The sequence below is a fragment of the Haliaeetus albicilla genome, chromosome 2 (assembly GCF_947461875.1).
Source record: "Haliaeetus albicilla chromosome 2, bHalAlb1.1, whole genome shotgun sequence".
Classification (NCBI taxonomy): Eukaryota; Metazoa; Chordata; class Aves; order Accipitriformes; family Accipitridae; genus Haliaeetus; species Haliaeetus albicilla.
Genome location: NC_091484.1, coordinates 49,106,945 through 49,128,156, shown reverse-complemented (window position 1 = coordinate 49,128,156; position 21,212 = coordinate 49,106,945). Strand labels below are relative to the sequence as shown.

Below are 21,212 nucleotides of genomic sequence, written 5' to 3'. Positions count from 1 at the left end.
CAAGTATAATATAAATATTATGCTTAAATCGTGGCAAACATTTACAATGTTATTCCCTTGATTTATGTTTGTATCCGTTCTACCGCTTATCTTTTCTATTTTGACCAGCAGCTATTGAGAGCAGGCTCTGCCACCACCTCCTCTGTTTTGTACTGTCCATAGAGCAATAAGGCTCCATTCCAGTTGCCCTATAAGCACAATCATAATAACCATTATTAATAGCAACAGCGTATTCTCTACATCAGCAACCTGGCATCACAGATTATGTACCTCCACAAAACACAGCAGTATGCACAAACTGAGAAGCTGACACCAATTTGGCTGATTCTTCTCCCTCATTGGTTTTATAGCTGTATAAACCCCACTTCAGCGGAGTTACTCCTGATTTAAAGTAGTGCAAGCAAAAGGAGAAAGAGTCCTCTATTTCTGGCAGACAAATGAAAGAGCTCGTAAAATGGAGCACACAAATTCAGAGGTCAGAGATGAGAGTCAGAACAAGCCCCTCTTAAGCAAAGCTCAATTTTGCACCCGTTATTTTTTCTTCTCCAGCTTCTTTAACCTGTGCACTTTCTGGACAGAGAGTTCTGGAAAATGAAATCCTTTACAGAGCAAGCAACAGTGGCTCAAGTCACATTGTACTATGTAGCAATCTTACTACTTTGTAAGACATAAATTACTTCAGGAGACTTAGAAGCCAAAATAGCAAGTTTCAATTCATACGATCAAAACATCAATAGCGCTGGCTTGGACTCATATATTACTTTACTATGCAGGACTGAAGGAGAGTCTCACCTACCTGAATCATATGCAAAATCTCTAGGTTCCTGTTTAATCATCAGAGGAGGGGGGAAATTTTGACTGGCTGCACTGCCAACCATAGCGTTGTGTTCATAAACTGGATCATGGTACTCCTGCTTAAAACCTTGAGGTGGGAAAGGGATGTTTGGCTCAGACATCTGGCGCTGATATATTGGACGTCCTTCCCTTGGCATTGCAGGCAAAGGTGGGAAAGAATTGCAAGGTTCAGAGAGCTGGCGGCGAAATCTAGGACACAAGTTAGAGAGGTCATGTAAAGGACTTGAGCTACATTCCATTTCCCAAAGATCTTCACAGGTCATGATTAGTGGCTGTATCCCTTTCTCAGCAGCAAACACTTAGCTTACGATCATGCCAAGTGCTCCCATCAGGATCACTTGTATTGTAGAACAGCAACAAGCAAAGAAACAAAAAACCCTACCTATTAATACCAGCTCTAAGACCTGTCCCCACCACCATCCTCTTTGCTTTCAGTATCTTCTCTCAACAGAAGAGCCAAACAGGAAATGCACTAGTTTCAAACCAGTAGAAAGACTGAAACCCCACCATAGTAACACAAAGGAGGCTTAGGTAGAGTTCTCTGTACTTTCACAAGTATTAGCAACATATTGCTACTGTTACATGGAAACCATTCTCACCACAACAAACACAAACATTTTGAATAGAGAGTACTGTCTGCCATAACAACTGGAATCATTCCCGGGTAGAAGTCCACAGTTCTGTCCTCTCTGGGATAGCACTGTGGGAAATCGACCTGCAAGGCTGGCACTGCATTCCAGCTCTAATGGGAAGGGAAAGTAAGCACCCCAGAAAAAGGAGAGGGTGCAAATTCTTGCTAAGAATTTCCCTCCTGCTTTAACTTGTTCCCTTGGTCATTTCTACATGAAGTCATCCATATAAGCCATACTGCCACTCACTACTCCCAAATGCCCTTCAGTAGGCATAAAATTTGAGAATTCAGTTTTAAACTAACTTCATTTACATACAACACTACTCAAGAACCTATGCTTATTGTTTCTTCCATAAAATCTACCTACCTGAACTAAAAGGCCTGAAGTAATTACTTGGACATCAACAGGTTCAGAAGCATAGAGAAGAATACAAGGATGCTATTTTCTCACTGTGCCCTGATGAACTGCACAAAGTCTTCCTGTCATCTCCTGCAGGTTACCACAGTAGCAGTAACCACCACTGTAGTAATATTGTGTCTGCACTAATCCATAGCAGATGCAACGTTCTTGCAACAAACTGCTTACTAGTCCTGTTATCACTCATCACGAGCAAGACACACTTTTATCAAAAAGAAAAAAAAAAGAAACCTGTGCCTTCCTCTGCAAGTTTCTCACTGTCACGCTAAAAAAATCAAGAACTATTCATTCTTCAGCTTGCTGTACTTTGGATCTGAAGCAGCTTTGGTTCACGCAGGCAAAAGCAGACATTCTCCTGGAGAAAACTCGGTGAGTGAAGAAGAATGCAGGGGTTTGATTGCACAGGCAATACAATCCTTGACTATCAACTCATATGTAGTACGTTGTTTCTGAAACAATTTAAACTCCACTAACGTCTGTCATAATACTGCTGTGAACTTGGTCTGACAAATATTTACTGTCACAGCTTAATTACAAATACCGTGGGAGCTACAGAGATAGAAACTATTAAAATGTAGTAGTAGAGACAAAATTAATTTTTTTAATGCTGTTGTAAATATTATATTTTGCAGTAGAAAGAGTACTGCACTGTAACATTGGGTTTTGGCAATTCCACCTACACCTGCAGAAAATAAACTTAGAAACCAAAATGTATTATGAAACAGTTAGGCTGACTGGCACTGCATTCATTTCCCTCTTTTCCTTTTTTCATTAGCCAAAAAAAGAAGCAGAAATTATCATTAAGAACTGTCAAGGAGTGAATCAGAAAATTGCAACTTGAAGTTAAAATAAGAAACAGGCTCACTCACAAAGCCTCAAAGGAAGTTAATAATACTTGTTGTACTGGAAGCTTTGTATGGAATCAAGCCATTTGTTTATACAAGTGGATTTGATTCCTGTTAGTACTTGTTAGGACCACTTATCGTTCATACATTCATGCCCTGTATGAAGATGTATGGGCTCTATGTTCTAGATACTAACGCTATCTTATGCCACCAATGCATGTTCTAAAGAAATATGCCTTGAGTTATAGATTTATATATGAATTCCCATAGGTAGGTCATCTGTTTAAATGACATTTTCTGAATACACTCATTGTAATAGCATATCACCTTGTAAATCGGGAAGATTTGAATTTCACAAAAATATGAAGTACACGTTTGCTTCAAACAACTGGAAGTGAGAAGATTCAAAATAAGTAAGAAAATGGGGAAAAAAATATCTTCCACTACAATTGTACTTTTCTTTAAAAAAGGAGAAAAATGAGATTTTTTTGGCCTGAGTCAGCTATTTTGGACTTCACTAGAACACATGATGTTCTATTACGGAAGGGAAGCATTAGTGCAAAATGCCCTAAAGAACATGAATATCAAAGATGGGGAGGGGGTGGATCATGTAAAGAGCCTACAAAGCTTGTGCAGAGCAAGTGTTATGGGTATAGAAAAATATACTAAGGTGTATGCAAATCTCTATAAATAATCAAATTAGGGCTGACATACAGCTTCAGTACTCTCTTTACAAGTTGCTCTAAACTAAAAGATTCTTTCGTCTGAAAAACCTTATTACTGCCCTCTGCGCAGAAGCTATTTAGCTTCTGGAGATTTCAGTCTCCTGACAACTTGACTTTGGTGTATACACAGACACACATTTATCCACCATCCTGTAATCAAAACCGCTGCCTGGCTTCACTGGGGGCCTGCGTGGTTAGACCACAGTCCACAGAGGGGGAAGAGATGGTGACTATAGTAGCTGAAGGGGTCGATTCAGTGTTTCTTCACCGCCAGAAGGGCTTGTAGAGAGCCTTGGATGATATTTAAAACTATCTCAGCAGAGCACAACACAGCAATATAAACCTTAGCAACCCCCTTCAGAAGTGATCTGCACAAATCCCTGGAGATAATAGCCCTTATTAGAGCAGAGCATGCAAATCGCACTCCCAACAACTGTGATTTTCTTTTCAGGTGCTTCTTAATTTGCTAATGTTTAAGAGCCAAGTTGAGTTTCTGAACATATGTATGTCTTCACATAGGACTGAAATTTTAAATGCTCAGAGCAATCACACAACACAGCAGACAAAAACAGGTTCATGCAATAAAGGTTGGGATAAATAGAATTCCACAAACAACCATTTGGTCTCAAAAATCAGGGAAATCCACTGAGCATATCTGTTGCAAAACTGAGCTAAGAAATATAGTCAGCTGTCTGGGGATTTCTAACATATCAAAACAAAACAGGGTCACTTAAGGACAGTTTAAGCTTTAATTCTAGTCTCTAGCTCTTGTGGCTTTTACTCAGACTAATGTTATTTAAGCACAGTTTATGTTGGCATCTTTGTTTGTTTGAAATGCTACATTTCAAAAGGGTTTGGAAAAACGATCCACCCTTCGAAAGAATATTCTGAAGCAGTAACACCATGACCACTTATCTCTTAGATAGGTGGACTGCATAGCAAGAGACCAGATATTTATAGCCAGGATCATGCCTGCTAGTGACTTCATTACCTCGTAGGGCTTACTAGCCTCAAGTGAGCCACAGAATCATAGAACAGCCCAAGTTGGAAGGGACTTTGAAAGACCATCTGGTCCAACTTTTCATGGGAAAGGGAGCCTAGAAGAGATTATCTAGCACCCTGTAATCACCCTCACAAGACAGAAGAAGCAGGTCATTAAAACTGTCACTGCAAATAAGAACTCCTACTGAAGTGCACCAAGCTGGGTGCCAGCCTTTCATAAAACACACATATTTCTGACACTCTGAACCTTGCTGGTTTTCACCTTGGTCCCCCTATCCAAAAAGGAATTGTTGTGGGCAGGAAGCCAGGGCTAGCCTATATGAGATTTGCAGCCGCAACTGAAATACCCTCTGCAGGGGTTTCTCACATGTTTTGTGTTTTACCTGTGGTCCATAGGGAAGCTGTTGTCTTGAATGGACTGCGATGGAGGGAGATGAGTAGGGAAAACCCGGTCAGGTTTAGGAGTCTGAGCTGAGTTTGGGGAGGCATGGTGCAGTGGTGACACAGGAGTGCTGGATGGTGTCGGTGGGTTGGAGGGCCTCATTCCCACTTGTGGCTTCTGATCATAGGCACTATCAGTAAGGCAAGGGGAAAGAAGGTCAGGTTATTTTCTCTCGGGAAAAAAAAAAAAAGTAGCATCTACATCCAGAAAAAAAACCCCAAGTGTCACATTTATAAGCTTTTTATTATAGTTACCTTATTAACCAGTTTGGGGCAGAGGAACTCTCTACTTTACATTGTGAAGAGCACAGAAAAAATCATGTTAGAAGCAAGTGGTTCAACACAGTATTTTCTTCTCTGGGGCACAGAAATATATTTTTAAAGGATTCAGTCTTACAGTGACATTCTAACAGGAGGTATACAAAATACATAAAAGTAGAAGCACCTGGACTAGAGCAGGAAGAGCCAGCAGTGCCTGTCAAGACTTTTTTAGAGCTTGCACAAACCACAGTGAGACAGTAAAACAATACAGCTAGAGGGAAGGGATCTGACACAGAAAAACAATGGAATGTTGGCTTAGCTACCCACACTAGGATGTCAGCAGCCTCTCCTGACAGGTTCCCCCCACCCCCAAAATAAAGTACTGGTCCTACAAATACATAGATGCTATTTTCAAAGGTGTCCCAAATCAGGAAAGGACTTGAGCACACTTTTGATCATCCATCCCTCTTTCTAAACAGGAAAAATGCAGACATTAGGTGGATGGTAAACACGAGCTTGCATACCTTCCTATGTCAGGTCCCCTAGCACCCATCAAATCCATAAGTATATGCATTTGATTTTTGAAATCAAAATCACTCCTCTATGACTGGCAAAGGTGCCAGTCTTCCCCCCCCTTAATATCCAAAAAGTTAAATGTAAATGCTTTAAGTGCTAACAGTTTTGGTAGTACATTAAGGAGAATAAAAACTCACAAGCTAGATGAAAGGTTCTAAAATAGACTGAAATGTCAATAGGAAACCCTTCACTGCTGACACTAAAGGAAGGACTAACACATAAGTGCAAACCAAAAGAAAGTCAATAAAGAATGCAGTTGTATCAAGCCCCTCCACCCCCACAAATAAATAAAGGTTTTATTATCTATCCCTATAAAAGAAGACAACTTGTTTTTGAATAGGTAACAAAGACACAGAGCCTAATGAAATGCTATTTTAAATTGTAATCACCCATGAATACACACATATAACATCTGCAAAACTTGTCATATACCTAATGTGTTGCTCAGGCCTGCCAATCTCTTGCCTGTTACACAGATCTCTCTCTCCTAATGTGTGCAATGCATCTTAAAAGTAATTTCAACACAACTTGCAGAAAACAAGACACTCCTTCCTTCTATTTCACACTTGCACCCTGGGTTTTTAAACTCTGGCTATCTCCACGAAGAAGGAATGGAGAATATGCATTTTGATGAAAAACACTGCTTTAAAATGGTTATGTAAGTGTTTGATACAATTGTAAACAACTCCATCAGTGTTCATCAGCTAAATGCATTATCTCATCAGTCTGTTATCTGCTGAAGAGGTAACTTTTATAAAATCTCTATTATGGTTTTATTACTCTTTCGTCAGTTCTCATTTAAATCAGCAGTTCTCACTGCAAACATGCTCCTGATTGCTTTACCTGACATTGTACAGGCACTTTTCCCCATAACTGAACTTGAAAGGTTGCTCTTGACTGCAAGCCGAGCCAAGTTCTGAACATGGGCTATGGGGTTCCTTCTTGATTTTCACAGGGAGACCATGAAAAGCCACTGTAAAGAGAAAGAAAATGTAATTAAAACCCAAGTACAATATTAACAATGAGCTTTCTCAAGTAAGCTAGACACTGATAATTAAACACATGATTAATTAAACCATTGTAATACTAAAAACAATATAGGAAATAAACATTTCAAATATTTCTTCTGGTGTCAACTGAAAAGTAGACACCAGAGATCCTTCGCATTGGCTATTAGCACTTTTATTGTTTAATAGAATGATGGCCATGATCCCATCTCATTAGCAGGAAAATAACAGCCCACTTATATTTGGCTTAACTACTGTAAATGTTGTCAAAGGCAAAATACTTCCCAGGCACCAAATGTTTCTAAGTAATATTAGTGATGTAGCTTTTAGCTATAAATGCAATAGTAGTTCACTTCAAAGAGTGCCACACAAATGACTCCAAAATAAATTTCTCATATATCAGCTTCAAGTATATGATCAGTAATCTTTTTGTCCCACAGAATGCATGAAAATTTGCAGTGAAACTTATGAAACTGGATGATTACATGTGCCTTTAGTTATAAGTAACGTCTGAACAAAATACACAAGAAATGGCTTCAGTAATTTTTCTCAGAAATACACAAGACAAAATCCTGGCCTCACCAAAGTCAATAGTAAATGTGATATAGACATAAATTGAGAAAAAAAAATTAATCATACTTTTTTAAAAGGTAAAAAGAACAGAGGGCGTGTGACAGAAATGCAGCATTAATTAGAAGCACAAGTTGGTCTGGATTAAGAAAAAGTCCAAAGGTAAAGACAAGGTTAACCAGCACATTAGTTTAAGCCAGCCAGCTTTCCTTATTTCACAGCCAACCTTAATCAAAATTAAAGCAGAAGAAAATGCAAAGTTCACCTGACCTAGACAAATCTAAAATAAGTGGCTAGAAGGACAAAGGACTAAAAGACAGGTATTTAGCAGCTTGAAAACACACCCTTAAAGGGTTAAATAAAATGAGGTTGTGAATACATTTTTGAATTCTGAGAAGCCTAGAGTTCAGAGATCAATTTTATCACCAATTTGTGATGCTGTGACCAAAACACCGCAGTTTGAACATCACGCTCCAGCCTGACAGACACTTGCGCCTCCGTGGAAATCCACATACATGCAGCAGTCCCTGTTAGAGAACCTCAGTGCAAAATCAGGACATTATTATATAACATCAAGTAGTATCTTGTCCCTTCCCTTGCACCTGAACTTAGGAAAAACAATTTGTTACACAGTATGTATTTTCTGATACTAATGCACCTGCATACACATGCGTATGTTCAGTGGGGAGGTAAATTAAATGCTGTCTTAAGAAGTGAGCATCAGAACCAATAAACTCTGAGTTTTAAGTATCTGTGAGTAAGATCTGGATTCCAGATCTCACCACAGGTTTTCCCACGGTTGGGCAACATTCAGAGAACTCTTTCACAAACGGGTCCTCTCGTACCCTATTACATGACAGTTTGTACTTTTGCCTTTCAGCTGAGACATCTGCAAGATAGCACTATGTTATTTTGTCACATATTTTCACAAAACTCACAAGAATTGTCTCTAAAACTGCTATCCAGCTATTACATTTGGTGGATAATAGTAAATTATCTGGAAAGATTACAAAGGAAAAGCAGACAGCAAAACACGTACACAAATACATATGCACAGCACAGTAACTCAAGAACAGAGATGAAAAGTGGTGAATGTCACAACAAGGAAAGAACTCTTTCTGAATAAAACTGTCTGAACTTGCCCTAAAATAAAAGACCATATGGACTTCTTGAATAAAGATTCTCAATTTAATAATACAGCAAAATGCAGCCCAGTCAGCTTTCCATTGTAATCGCAAAGCAGGCTGACACCCAGTAGTTTGTTTCGGGTTTTTGCTAGTGAACTTTTACTGCTGACTCTCCTTGCATGTCTTGGTCAGATAATGCACATCGCACATTTAATGCATATGATGGGCCCCACAACTCCAGGACAGTGGCTCCGATGAAAAGGTAGGCAATCTCTTTGACTTGAATCAGAAAATTAAAACACAACTGCAATAAGACTCTTTTTTAAAGCCAGTATCACATATTTGCACAAAGGCCACATGCTGCTCTATTTTTTTTTTTTTTTTATTTTAAATTTGCTACTTCCTCGGAGTTAATCTGTTATGAAAAATTACTTCCCTTATTTATTTTTAAATAACGGGAGTACAGAGACTCCCACACCACAGCCCTGTGCGGAGAACTGGCTGGGTATTTCATCACAGCGCTGAGAGCCTGAACGTCTGCTAACAGGCAGTTTTCCAGCTCACTGGCACAGGCACAAGTGAAAGCAGCACATTCATTTTGTGCAATTTGCTTTACCTTCCCACATGGAGTTGGTGCATGTAAAAGGCTGTTAAGTACTAAATTATTCCTTATCAAATCACCATCATCTGGAGTCATGATCAACACTAATTAAATTACTTTCACTGAACACGGCTCCAGCCTGCTGCCTCGGCTGTGAGGTACATTTTATTTTGCTTACTGTACAGTCCTAGCAAGGTACAGGGCACAGTGCTAGAAGGCATGTGTGCTGTAGTTTTAATTAAAGTTTACCTCACCTTCCTCCCAGCTTTATAAGCTAGGGTAAAGTGTATCAAATCAAGTAGGTTAACGCCTTCATTTCATTTAGGGAAAGCATTACAGTCCAAAGTGATTTTATATTAGATCTTTATCTTAACCACGGCCAGAAAGATAATGTAGCTGTAAAATTTAAAGCCTTCCTCGGGCAGTCCCCTGACACAGTCACCATGCTAAGCTTTATCTGCAACTCCTTAAGTGTACCCTTTTAGAGGCAGAAAGGAAAAAAGATAGCCTGAGAGAAATACTTAGTGCATTTTTGGGGGGCTTTCTTGAAGGCTACTTGACCTTTCAAAGCACATCTTAAGTGTGGCTGAAGATGACAGACTTATTCCAACAATAAAATTTCAAACATTCAAAACAGTTCTTGTATCATCCCTGAAAACCTCCACCCGCCGCTCTTCATTGTAGCATGACACTTATTTTATAGTGCACCTATTAAAAGAGATTTTAAACACACACCGTTTTGCTAAGTTGGATTTTATGTTTTCAATCCGTTTTCTTTTGAGGAGAGCAAGGTTGCTTATTTATACAATCTAATTTTAGTGCAGCGTACCAAGCTACCAACACATCCAAATTAACAAAATGACATTTCAAACAACCAGCTCCTCACCACTTCTTTCTTCCTCACGGCAAATTCATTTTACTTAACCCCAGAACAGAGTCTCAACCCTATTAAAGTAACGGGCACTCTGCCTTAATAACGATCTTATTAAGAAGTGACCAAGGGCCAAGATTTCATCCCGAGTGATTACTTACAGATAACTACCTCCAAACTTGAAAGGCAAATAATCTTACAACGTGTATTTAGACGGATGGCTTCAACACCTCATCTCAACTACTGTGGAAAGTCAGGCTTATCAGTGTCAGAATGGATTCAATCTGCAGACCCTATCTGGAGCTCCTCCGAAGCCAACATGCAGATATAAGGCGAGCAGGACTGCTACCATCTGTAGCAAAGTGATTGAGGTATAATACATTACTGTATGCATATTCTCTGTGCATAAATATATCTATCCATACCTGCAGAGTAAAAGGGCTTGTACGTTATACATAATGTGCTGTTGTACAGACCTAGATTTTACGCAAAACAATAATAATTTCACCACGAAGTAAACTCGCACAGAACATGCAAAAATACAGGGTGAAACCTGCTACCCCTAATTTTTAAATGCTATTCTCCTTTGCTATCTGTCAACAGGCTAATCCCCAAACATTTTGTTCATAGTAACACCCAGTTTAAGATTCCAAACAAAGAACAATTTTATTAAGAACTCTGAAATTAAAGGAGGAATCAGTTTGTCTCAGAGGAGACCGATATATATACTTTCTAGCCTGAGAAACAGGAAATGTATCACCTCTGTACAGATAGAACTGAATCAATTCTTTTGAGAAAGCCACAGAAATGCACTGCATCAAATATAAAAGCAATGGTTTAAAATATTTTTCAATTCAAGAGATGATTATTCAAGATGAAGAAATGAGGAATATTTCAGGTGAAATTGCAAGTCATTTCTCCTTTGAGCAAAAAGTTATTGTATAATTTTCAAACTTGAGATTCCTGCCCAGAACAAAAAATAAAATCTGATTTTATTTTCTGAAGAAGAATTAATTTAAACATATTTTTAAAAGGCACGAAATATTACTGGTAATTCAATGACACTGGCTAACGGCAAGCAATCTTGACTCCACTGACCAAAGAGACAAAGAAATATTATTATCAACACTTGTACAGCAAGATCATTTACTATATGGTATAAAATCAACTGACAGCAGCAACCTTGCTTGTGCCAGTGAACCCCAATGTCTCGTAAGTAATAGTACATTCATGTGTATTAAGTTCAAGGACTTTGTGTACCTGCAGAGAAAATGAAGTAACCAGGAATTCACAGTAAATAATACCCTAAACATTTCTGCTGCATGTTTCTAAACTGCTTTTAATATTTATGCTCTCAAAGCACCCCCTAAACCCGAATTAGTGAATAAACTCACTCATTTTTATGATCAATTGAGGCAAAACTGTTAATATGCAATGTAAGTTTAGAGAGATTTCTTGAACACATTTGAATAGGGGGGATTTGATTTTCTTAACAGCAAGATGAAAAGACAGAAGGTGTAAAAATATTTAAGTTACTACCACTACAACTCCAGGTGTCAGACTTACTCAGGTGACCCAAGTTAGTACTTGCTAAAATTTCAAAAGCAAGAAGAGAAGGCCCCTGTACTGATAAAGCCAACACTGTCACACTTTAAATCTGTCTCCCAATACACACAGAAATGCAGCAGGCACTTCAGATACATCAGAGTCTCTCCAAGATTCTTTTCCAGTACATTTACCTCTGCCAAGCCCTCCCCTTCCCCCAACACACAAAAATCCATTACTAAAGGGTCTAATCTCAGCTATCAGCACAGAGTGCCTTTTATGGAGCCATTAAACCATTTCTCTTGTTTACAGTGCCTGAAGAAAGATGTGAATTATGTCTGTGACAAAACAGGCGATAACATTTCTAAACTGCTATCAAAATGCAAACTGAAATACACTTAAGGACAGGGACCCTAATTCGTGTTTTTGCAATTTTCCTCACTCACTATAACTTAACAGCACTCACCTGATGATTCAAACAAATTATTTATGCTCTAAGTACAACAGGTAGGCATTTTAATAATAAAAAAATCTACCTTCAATAAACGAACAGTTTATTGAATGGTTCATCAAGGAGGGTAAAGTGCTGGTTACTTCTCAGGTGATAGTAATGACCTAGGTGCTCTTATCAGTAGACTTCAAAAAAAAATCCAAACACAACATTGTGGGTTCCTATGAGGCCTGAAATGCTCTATTTCTGCAACAGTTACTTAGCATTTAAACCATACATTCAGTATAGGTATTTGCATATCTGATGCAATAAGCTACAAAACTAAATACTTTCTATATGACCTTCTAGGTGGGAATGCCAGACTTTATACATATTTTCTGAAGATGTTTCAAAAATGTGTTATTTCACTTATGGAACAATAGCCTTCTGCATTCGGGAGGCTATTTATTGATTATTTCTAGATCACTATGATTTGAGCTACAGACCTTTGTAGATAGCTGCACTCTGAATTTCAACACCCATTTAATAGACATTAAGATGAGAAATTTTACTGGTAATCTTTGGGATGCACAGGAGGAATTAGCTGAAGCATGTACTAGACCCAGCTGACCATTCCTTCATACTCTGGAGGTTTCTGCTGCTGCAGCTGAATGCGGCACACAGCCTACCATACTAACAAAAACTGAAATAAAAACATCATGTTGGAGAGGTGATAGATGAAGAGAGGTAGGAGGATGGAAAGACAGTAAAGGCTGGTAACCAAGTCTTTCCAGCTAAACTGTTCCCAATGATTCTGAATTAAAGCCTACACATACAGACCAGTACAACAGCTGAATTCTGCAAGCATGGATGACTGAGGCAAGATCTGCAGTTGTTTTCACCCTAGGCAATCTCTTGCCCACACGATGGCAAAAAACCCCTTTAGTTTCTGACCACTGCAACAGCTGCAAAGATGAGCAAGACCTGAAGACTGTGGACTGATTTAAAAGTGGCTGAACAGATTACATCTACAGAGACTCCACCAAGTTCTTCAACCATTTGTCTATCAAAGTCACCTCTATCAGATCTTAGCTGAGCTCCAGTCAACTGGATTTCATTTAGGTCCTGCTCTCTGCCAGATATTGGAAGAAGCTGGTGACAAATTGGATATCTGACACACAGATGTGTATCATCACTGTGGTTTCAGAGACTATCCTGGCAGTTTATATAAAAACTAAACATAGACAAGAGACCTGAGCTTTCACTATCTCACAAATTAAAGCTGGTAGAAAAGCGGAGGGAAATAAAAATCCAAGCAATCCCATCAAGTAGTTTTTTTGAAGAAGTGCACGATCTTGGTACTATTCTCCACCTTATGGTTGTATCTAGAAAACTGTAACTTGCTTAAGATGTAGAATTTGGCTCTGAAGACAATCAGCGTCCATCTAGTCCCACTGAGTGGTCACCATTCACCTGAAACAGAATCTGCGTGTGTGTTTGTGTGTGTGCACACAGAGTCAAATGGAAGTAAGCATACCAAACATGCAAGCATGGCTCCGCAATGATACATTACGTATGGTCAAAATACATGTAATACCGCAATAAAGGGCAGTAAGCTTTTTGCTCTTCAAATGCATATATGTAACTGGGGAGGAAATAGGGAAGCAGCGTGCAGAAAAGAGGAACAACATGTAAATATGTAAAAATGCATTCAGCAAAAAGCTAATTCTTTCCTACATGGTGGCCTGGCTCTCAGTCCAGGGAAGGAAATCTGAGGATAGCCGGTATCATGGCGAAAGCTCTGCCACCCCTCGTCTCAGTGCTCTTTCCCAGAAAGTGGAACTTCATGACTGGGCAGTACTTGGCAAACCTGTTAGATATGATTCCATCAATTCAGTCTTCGCCTTGGCTTCAGATCAGATCCTTCCAGCCCCTACCAGCTCCATAGATAGAAACAGCATGGGACCTCATTTTTTGGAAGCTAGTTCTGAACGATGAGCCCAAGCACCAGCTTTCAAAGCCAACTGGCAAGAATAGAATACGTGGGCAAGATGGATCTATTTGAGAACCTTGTTTAACAAAAAGAAAATACCAGCTTTGAAGTAATCTGTCACCTTTACTGGAAAATATGCAACTACAAATGCACTTTAATAACAGTTAGAACTCACTTTGCAAAATGAAGCGAATTGCTTATTTTCTCTTCCAGCCTAAAGCATACAATACTGTGCATGTCAAGTAACGGTCTACTTGAATACAACATTGCACAAATGCTACATAATAGTATAGTCTTTAAAATCCTCAGGGGGTGGGTAGGGATGGGGGGGGAGGGGAGAATAAAAGACAGGCCAAAATTGTGGGATTTTGTCTTCAAAGTCTACATGGACTGTTCTCAGCTGTCATGGTATGAGAAGAAAAAAATATTGATTTTGAATTTGAATTAGGAAAAGGTAGCAAGCAGGTGAAGATGAACTGCACTGAAAGCTGGGATTTATTCCCGTTTACTACTACGGAGTTTCAAGATAGAAAATAACAGCACGTTTTCATACAACTGATACTGGGACATTCTGGACCTTAAAATCTGCAGTAATGCGTCTGTATTAACAAGCATTGTTTGTTAAAATAACTTAATAACTTTCTCTTGCTTTAGAGTAAGAGAAGTTTTTTCCTTCCTTTTTTTTAAAAGCAAAAAGCATTACACATTAATGACTAAAAGACAAAAAACAAGTACTGATGAAAATCAATTTAAAATTAATTGAATCACCTGTTCATCTCTAGATTATGTTAATTCTACATATCCACCATAATTTTTCCCTATCTTTACTATGATCTGGCATTAACATAAAACCTTTGAGAATAACAGGTGAGGCCAAAAAAAAGGTTGAAGTAGAGAACAGAGACAGGTTCACTGTACCTACAGCACATGAAAGTTGCATCATTACCCATAAAGCAGGTGTATACGAGGGCATTTGTACACGGGCAAAAGTGACCAACAAAATAATCATTATAATGCAGACATATGCCACTTCCTTACAGCGCAGCTTATTTGACTCCTAAACATGATGCTCCTGCCCCTGTTCAGCAAAGAAATTCTTCTAGATGCTTCTTCACAAATGGAAATAAATGTCATCTTCTTGTGTGCAAAGACACTGAAAATTTTTGTCAGTTTAGCTATTTCTGGGCAGCTAAGCTAAGGACCCCCTGCCATGACGGATGCAACCTTCCTGAGATAGAGGGGCTCCCAGCCACTGTGGAAGAGGGGCTTGCACCCATACAGCTTAATAATTGGTTCAATGCTATAAATCCCCATTTTTAGTGCAAGACATCCCTCATTTGCTTGTCTGTGCAGTTGGAATTTCTGAAATACTCATTAGAGTTACTGAGGGTACACCTGCAGCTTTCTGATGCTTGAAGTGCTGAAGGTACCACTGAGATAATTCAGATATTTGTACCCACTTGGCTTCTCATTTAAAAGGACCATGCCGGTTGAAAATTGAAGTCTGCGCATATGTTCAGTATAGCAAAAATTAAAAAGCCCACCCAAAAGGGTAAGCCACCTGGCTGGGGGGTATGGGGGAGTGCTTTCAGTAAATATCAATAAAAGTTAACCTACTCCCTAAACCCAAAGATGGAGCAATTCCAAGGCAAACTTTTCAAGAGGCTGCTAGTAAACACCTTGTTAGGACACTATAGGTCCTTTGGCCTAAATTGACACTTTATTTGGACACCTGCTAACTAGATGAACTGCCACATGGTGTTAGAAGACTGGCTCTCTCTTCTACCCCCAAGCACAGGAATGGTTTGACACGATTTTGGTTAGCAGACCCTGCTTCTCCTCCACCCCCAAAAGATTTCATCTTCTAGTTAAGAATTGTCTAGAAGGTATTTTCATGCAGTGGGAGCTGCAGTTACTGACACAGTTTCTTAGCCTCTGAAAGCACCAGTCTCACAGAAGTGCTGTCATGGGCACTGTTTTATTCTGATTTATGTCCCCTTCATGCAGTGCTCTCCTTTTCCAGACAGTTACCTGTCCGGCTGTATGAGACTCGCCATTGCAGGCAGTCGAGGGGAAAGTGCTGTCAGAGGGGCTCTGCCTCCCAGCAACTACCTCCAGGGCAAAAGTTAACCTGCTGACAAATACCAGGGACACTGGACAACTCTGAGAAGAATACAAGGAAATCTGCAGAACATTGGTGGGAGGGAGAAAGGGAGGATTAAGCCAGGACGAGCAAACTGGCTTGCTTTGATGTCTGAGAAGAGTAGGTGAAGCAGGAGGAAGAGCTCTCCCTCTTCCCCTGCCCCCAAAGTAAACAGAGGCTTAGGGCTCTCTGGAGGAGGAAGCAGTAACCTAATAAAAATTAAACCAGCTGGGTTCTGTAGCAATTCATCTAAAACCCATGGATAGCATAAGATGATTGGGGGGGGGGGGGGATCTAAAGAATTTTTAAACCCTCTATACTGGATCTGCAACCTCCAGGACCCCACAGAGAAACAGGGTTGCTCTTCATCTGCATTAGCTTTCAGTGTTAAAATCCTGGCAGGAGATCATGGGCATTTGTTCCTACAGTTACTTATAATGTATGTGGCTCCAAAGGCTCCCAAGCAGGGTGCAAGGAGAGGCAATCCACCTTTAGAGCTCCTGCTAAAAGAGGAAGGTCTTAATGTAAAACGAAGCCTGGAAGAAAACTTAAATTGTATTCCTACCTGGGAATTATCAATAAAGTTAAATGCAAAGAGAAGAGCTGGCCACTAAATCAGGGTCTGTGTGCTTTTCTGAGGACAGGATTTCCATTTGCAGCAATTTCCAAAATTTAATTTAAATTGTAAGAGGTAATGGCTAAGTACTATGTAACTTCCATTACTAAAATATCCAAGCAAGATAATATCCCAGCATTTTACACACACTCAGACACACACACACACGCTAATTAGGTTTTGCAGAAACAGAATTATGAAGAAAACTTTGAAAACTACAACCAGTATTTTTGCCAGAAGTAACAATAAGTTTTAACATAAACCATTTTGTATTTTTTGTATTTATCATTTTAAAGGTATCATCAACTTTACATTTAGGAAAGCATACCCACAGCAGAAAACAAACAGGAACTGCTTCTGCCTTGTTTCCCTCTTACAGAAAAGTTTCAAGTTACATCAATCTAGTTATTTTTTTGTTGTTCTTTTCTGATGTATCCATGCAAAGAGCTAACAGCCAGCTATAGATGAGAAGGCTGCTGATGTTTTACTTGCAGCTGGACAAAATGCGAAAGAAGCTGGATTTAATCTCTGGTTCTGCCATTTGTTGTTCATAACCTAAACTGGTGTCAGAAGGTTGATTATAGTTTGAAGTAGCTCAGTCTTAGGAGCCTACCTTCAGAGATTCATAACCAGTGCATCAGTTTGCTTCCCTATAAAAACAGAAATATCCTCTTAATAAAAGAGCATAATAATAAAAGATTATCCTTAAGGATAATCATGCCTATCTGTCAGTCAGCTACTCAAAAATATGCAAAAGTAAGAGAAGCCAATAAATAATGAAAGGGACTGCACAGTGATCGCTCCCTAGCATGAATTAGACAACTAATTTAAAAGATTATTTACAATTTGTTTTTATTTTAGCAACTCTCAATGATAGGCATTAAAAGAAACAAAATTGCATTTTGAGAACATGATTTTTAATTTGAATTTGCCTTTAACAATAAAAATATGTATACATTCATAAAACAAGTATACACTAACTCAGGGTAACTAATGGGATTTTTGTTTACTTCATTGGAAGAACGAAACTGTCACCACTCTAAATACATGTGTCCTTCATACTTCAACGTTAAATTCTCACAAATGCTCAGCAGTAAGGCAACTCTAACAGATCTAGTTTATAGTTCATTAAAGCTAGGCTGAAATCTGAATCTTCAGTTCACTACCAAAAACCACTGCAAAAACTGCAGTCTCCAATGGAAAAGGTGAAGGCCATTGAAATAAGTCAACAATAAAACTCAGCTCACAAGTTTTATCACTGATTTAACAGGGAAACAAAGAAGCCATTGTCAGAAGTGGTTATGTCTGGGAACATAGAGTCAGGACTTAAATAAGTAGCCCAAAATTCAAAGACTGTTAGCAAAGTGCTCTTTCTGGAGCCAGTGGAATTTTGACCACTTGCAACCAGGCTCTGGTTCTCAGCACAGACATTTAAGGCTTCTGCCACTACTTCAGGCATTCTTACTGTATACGAGACTCACAACTGAATGTACACTACCCATACACACACTGCACATTTTTTCTGAACCCAATTGTTCCTGAAGTTGTATGATAATTTTACACAGGCATGCAATCAGTAAGACTGACAATTACATGGCATGTATATTTCTTAAATGCATGTATGCATATATATATACACACATGTATACACAGAATATGTGTATATACACACTGAGTATACACTGTGTATATATACACATACACTTATATAAATCCAGCTCCCAAATTCTAATCCCAAGTGCTTGAAACTTTTGGTCTTTACTGAATACTGACACTTTTCAAAGTCTCTTTTGTCTCCATTTATGTTAGTGCTTTGGTCATGTGACATTTTATTTACGGATGGGTTAATAAGGAAACATTGCAGTTGGTTCCAGCATGAAGACAGAGTATTAAAAAAAATTAAACTGTTTATCTTTTTAAAGTATATATTAGAAGCAGAAAGGAAACAACATTTGAGCAAAGAGGATCAAATTAGCAAGACTGGGAATTGTTTTTGCACACGTAATTTTTCAAATGTCCTTGATGACGACTCATAATATATAAATTTAAAGACAAAAACCTGGCCAGTCAGTAACCTTCCTATTCAGTGACTGCAGGACTTGGCAGTAAATGTCACTGCTAAAAAATATTTCACTACATTAACTTACTGGCAACCACATTTGCTGAATAAGTTCATAAACAGCCACGGGGAAAAAAGACAACCAGAAATAAAGCTGCTAATGATTCACTCTTTTCTAACATGCATAATCCTCAGCTTACAGAACAAACAGATACCTAAGAATAAAGATATCCTTTACCAAGACAGTTCACTTCTCTATTCACCTCATCAAGGTCAAACTATAATCCAGGAACGGGTAAGAGTAATGTATAGAAGACAAGGAGAACATGAAGAATAAGTCAAAGGAAAAGAAAGGAATCCTTCTCAGGGAAAAGACTGGAGCACATGCCTTGAAAAAGTAATCAGTTTTCCATTTACCAGCTTAGACTAGGTTTAGAACATTCCTAGAAAAAACACTGATGACTTCTAAAAACTCAAAAAAATTAATAAATATCATCATTTATGCATATTTATCAGCTTATAAATGGCCCCACTGTAATTACTTCCCAGTACTGAAATGCACAGGGACCAAAACAAAAGGACACAGAACCTGAAACAAGGGCTATTTTTCCTGTGTGCTTACAGAGGGCTAGCAATACCGGTCCTACATGACATCAATGTGTCACAGACTCTCCAATGCTTAACTGATGTTTTGAGGACTGTCACTCTCTCCTCCCTTTTTTTCCTGCTATACCATTTGAAAACTTCACAGCAGCCTGTGGGAGAGCCTGACTTCTGTCTTCAGTTGCTGAGGCAGCGAGCAGAAGAAAAAAGACAAAAAAATTATACAGACTGTAAATACATTTTACCTAAAGAAACAGATGAAATAAATACAAGTGGATGGACTCAGCTTGCAGACTGCCTCCTTATTTTACACCATGCCAGACCTTACGGATTTTCAAATCATTATTTAGGCTGCTCTTGGAATACAAACCATATTTTGCAAAAACACTGCATGGAAAGCAGTTTAAGGAGAATAACAGTTTTGTATCAAAATAGAATCACAAAGACCCTTCAATCTGCCTTGTTTGGTTTCTGTGTGAAAATACAGTTGAAACAAATTTCTGCACACTTTGTTTAATACAACTGGAACTGAACAGATGCTGTAATACATACACATACTCCTGATGAAATTAACTAACCAACTATCTGTTTTAAAACAGAAATAACTGTCGTGTTAAAAAAACACTGCCGTCACTATAAGTTACAATGTGAGGCTCGCCTGTATTTCCACAGATGGGATCCTCACAGATTCCTTATGGGGAAGGGAGGAGGGGAAGCTTCCTCAGAGGGGAAATAGAAAGTTTTTTCAAAACTGAAAATTCAACATTTTGAATAAAATATGTTTAATGTTTTTGTTTTTATGTAAACAGACCTTAGGAAGTGATCTGACAGCCTTAAGAAATTACCATTTGAAAGAAAAAAGGTCTACATGCTTCATCTTTGATCTATGAGACAGATTTATCACAGGACAGGATGACTGAAGTTTATTCATTAGCTGATAACCTCCACATGCAACCCAAGCCTTTAATCTGCAATAAAACAGCAAATGAGGATGGGGCTCTGAGGAAAGGAAACTAAGTCAGCTTGGCTGAGCAGGGACATGCCAGTGGAAGGCCAGGGGGGAGACAGGGACAAAACCCCACCAGACGAGCCTTGTCCAGCTGCTTGGGCTCCTCCATGCCCCTGAGAGCTGGAGACCATCACAGTGGCCCCATGCAGTTAAACCACATCTGCATAATGTGGCTGCTGTCTCTGCTGGGATGCCCAGAGGTACCTTTTCGTTAGCAATAAAATTCACATCACGGCATGCAGGGCACTCTGAAAGGAATAGCTTCCACTTCAAAAGTTTTAAAAATCAAAAGCTATGAACTCAATAGAGTCTTGTCATTTGATTCACAGTGCTATTGCCACCATCAGTATTTACACAGTCTGTAAGCCACTACCACTACTACAGTCCAGGAGAACCTAAAGTCCTTGCACCTTCAAAGCTGTAAATTTAGAATTAAAATACAAACAGAAAAGCAAATAAACAGAAACTGCTTATAAAAATCAAAGCAAACCCACAAATTCTCTACTATTAAGATCACAAGTTAAAGGCATTACAGTCGACAGTCTGCCTCTTGGTAAAACTTCTTCAAGAATTAAATCTTGCAGTTATGGAAAAGGTCGTGACTATGGCAGATTTAAATATTTCCAAAAATCCTCTAGAGGAAGAAGGCGGAAAAAAATCCATAGTTGCACAGGCTAATGCCCAGCGATGAACCACAAAATGAGCCCACAAAGTTCTTTGAAAGACACCAATTCCTAATTTCTTTTGAATGAGAATTTTAAAAAAGAAAAAAAAAAGGAAAAAAGAAAGTTAACAGCTGGTAACAGTTTCAGTCCTGCTTTAAACAAAGGAAGCAAGTGCTCAGGGACACAATGAAAGAAGTGAGGCTATCTAAGGCAACTACG

At 38.8% G+C, this 21,212-nt stretch overlaps 1 protein-coding gene across 4 annotated transcripts in view; it reads right to left on the bottom strand.

Moving 5' to 3' along the window:
- Positions 1-21,212, bottom strand: part of ETV1 (ETS variant transcription factor 1) — a 66,577-nt gene that overhangs the window by 26,028 nt on the left and 19,337 nt on the right. For all 4 annotated transcript variants that reach the window (XM_069774223.1, XM_069774243.1, XM_069774233.1 and 1 more), the window contains 3 exons: positions 6,598-6,727; positions 4,860-5,048; positions 797-1,044 (listed from right to left, as the gene is read on the bottom strand). In XM_069774223.1, the coding sequence (XP_069630324.1) occupies positions 797-1,044; positions 4,860-5,048; positions 6,598-6,727 (567 nt within the window). The remainder of the gene's footprint in view (positions 1-796; positions 1,045-4,859; positions 5,049-6,597; positions 6,728-21,212) is intronic.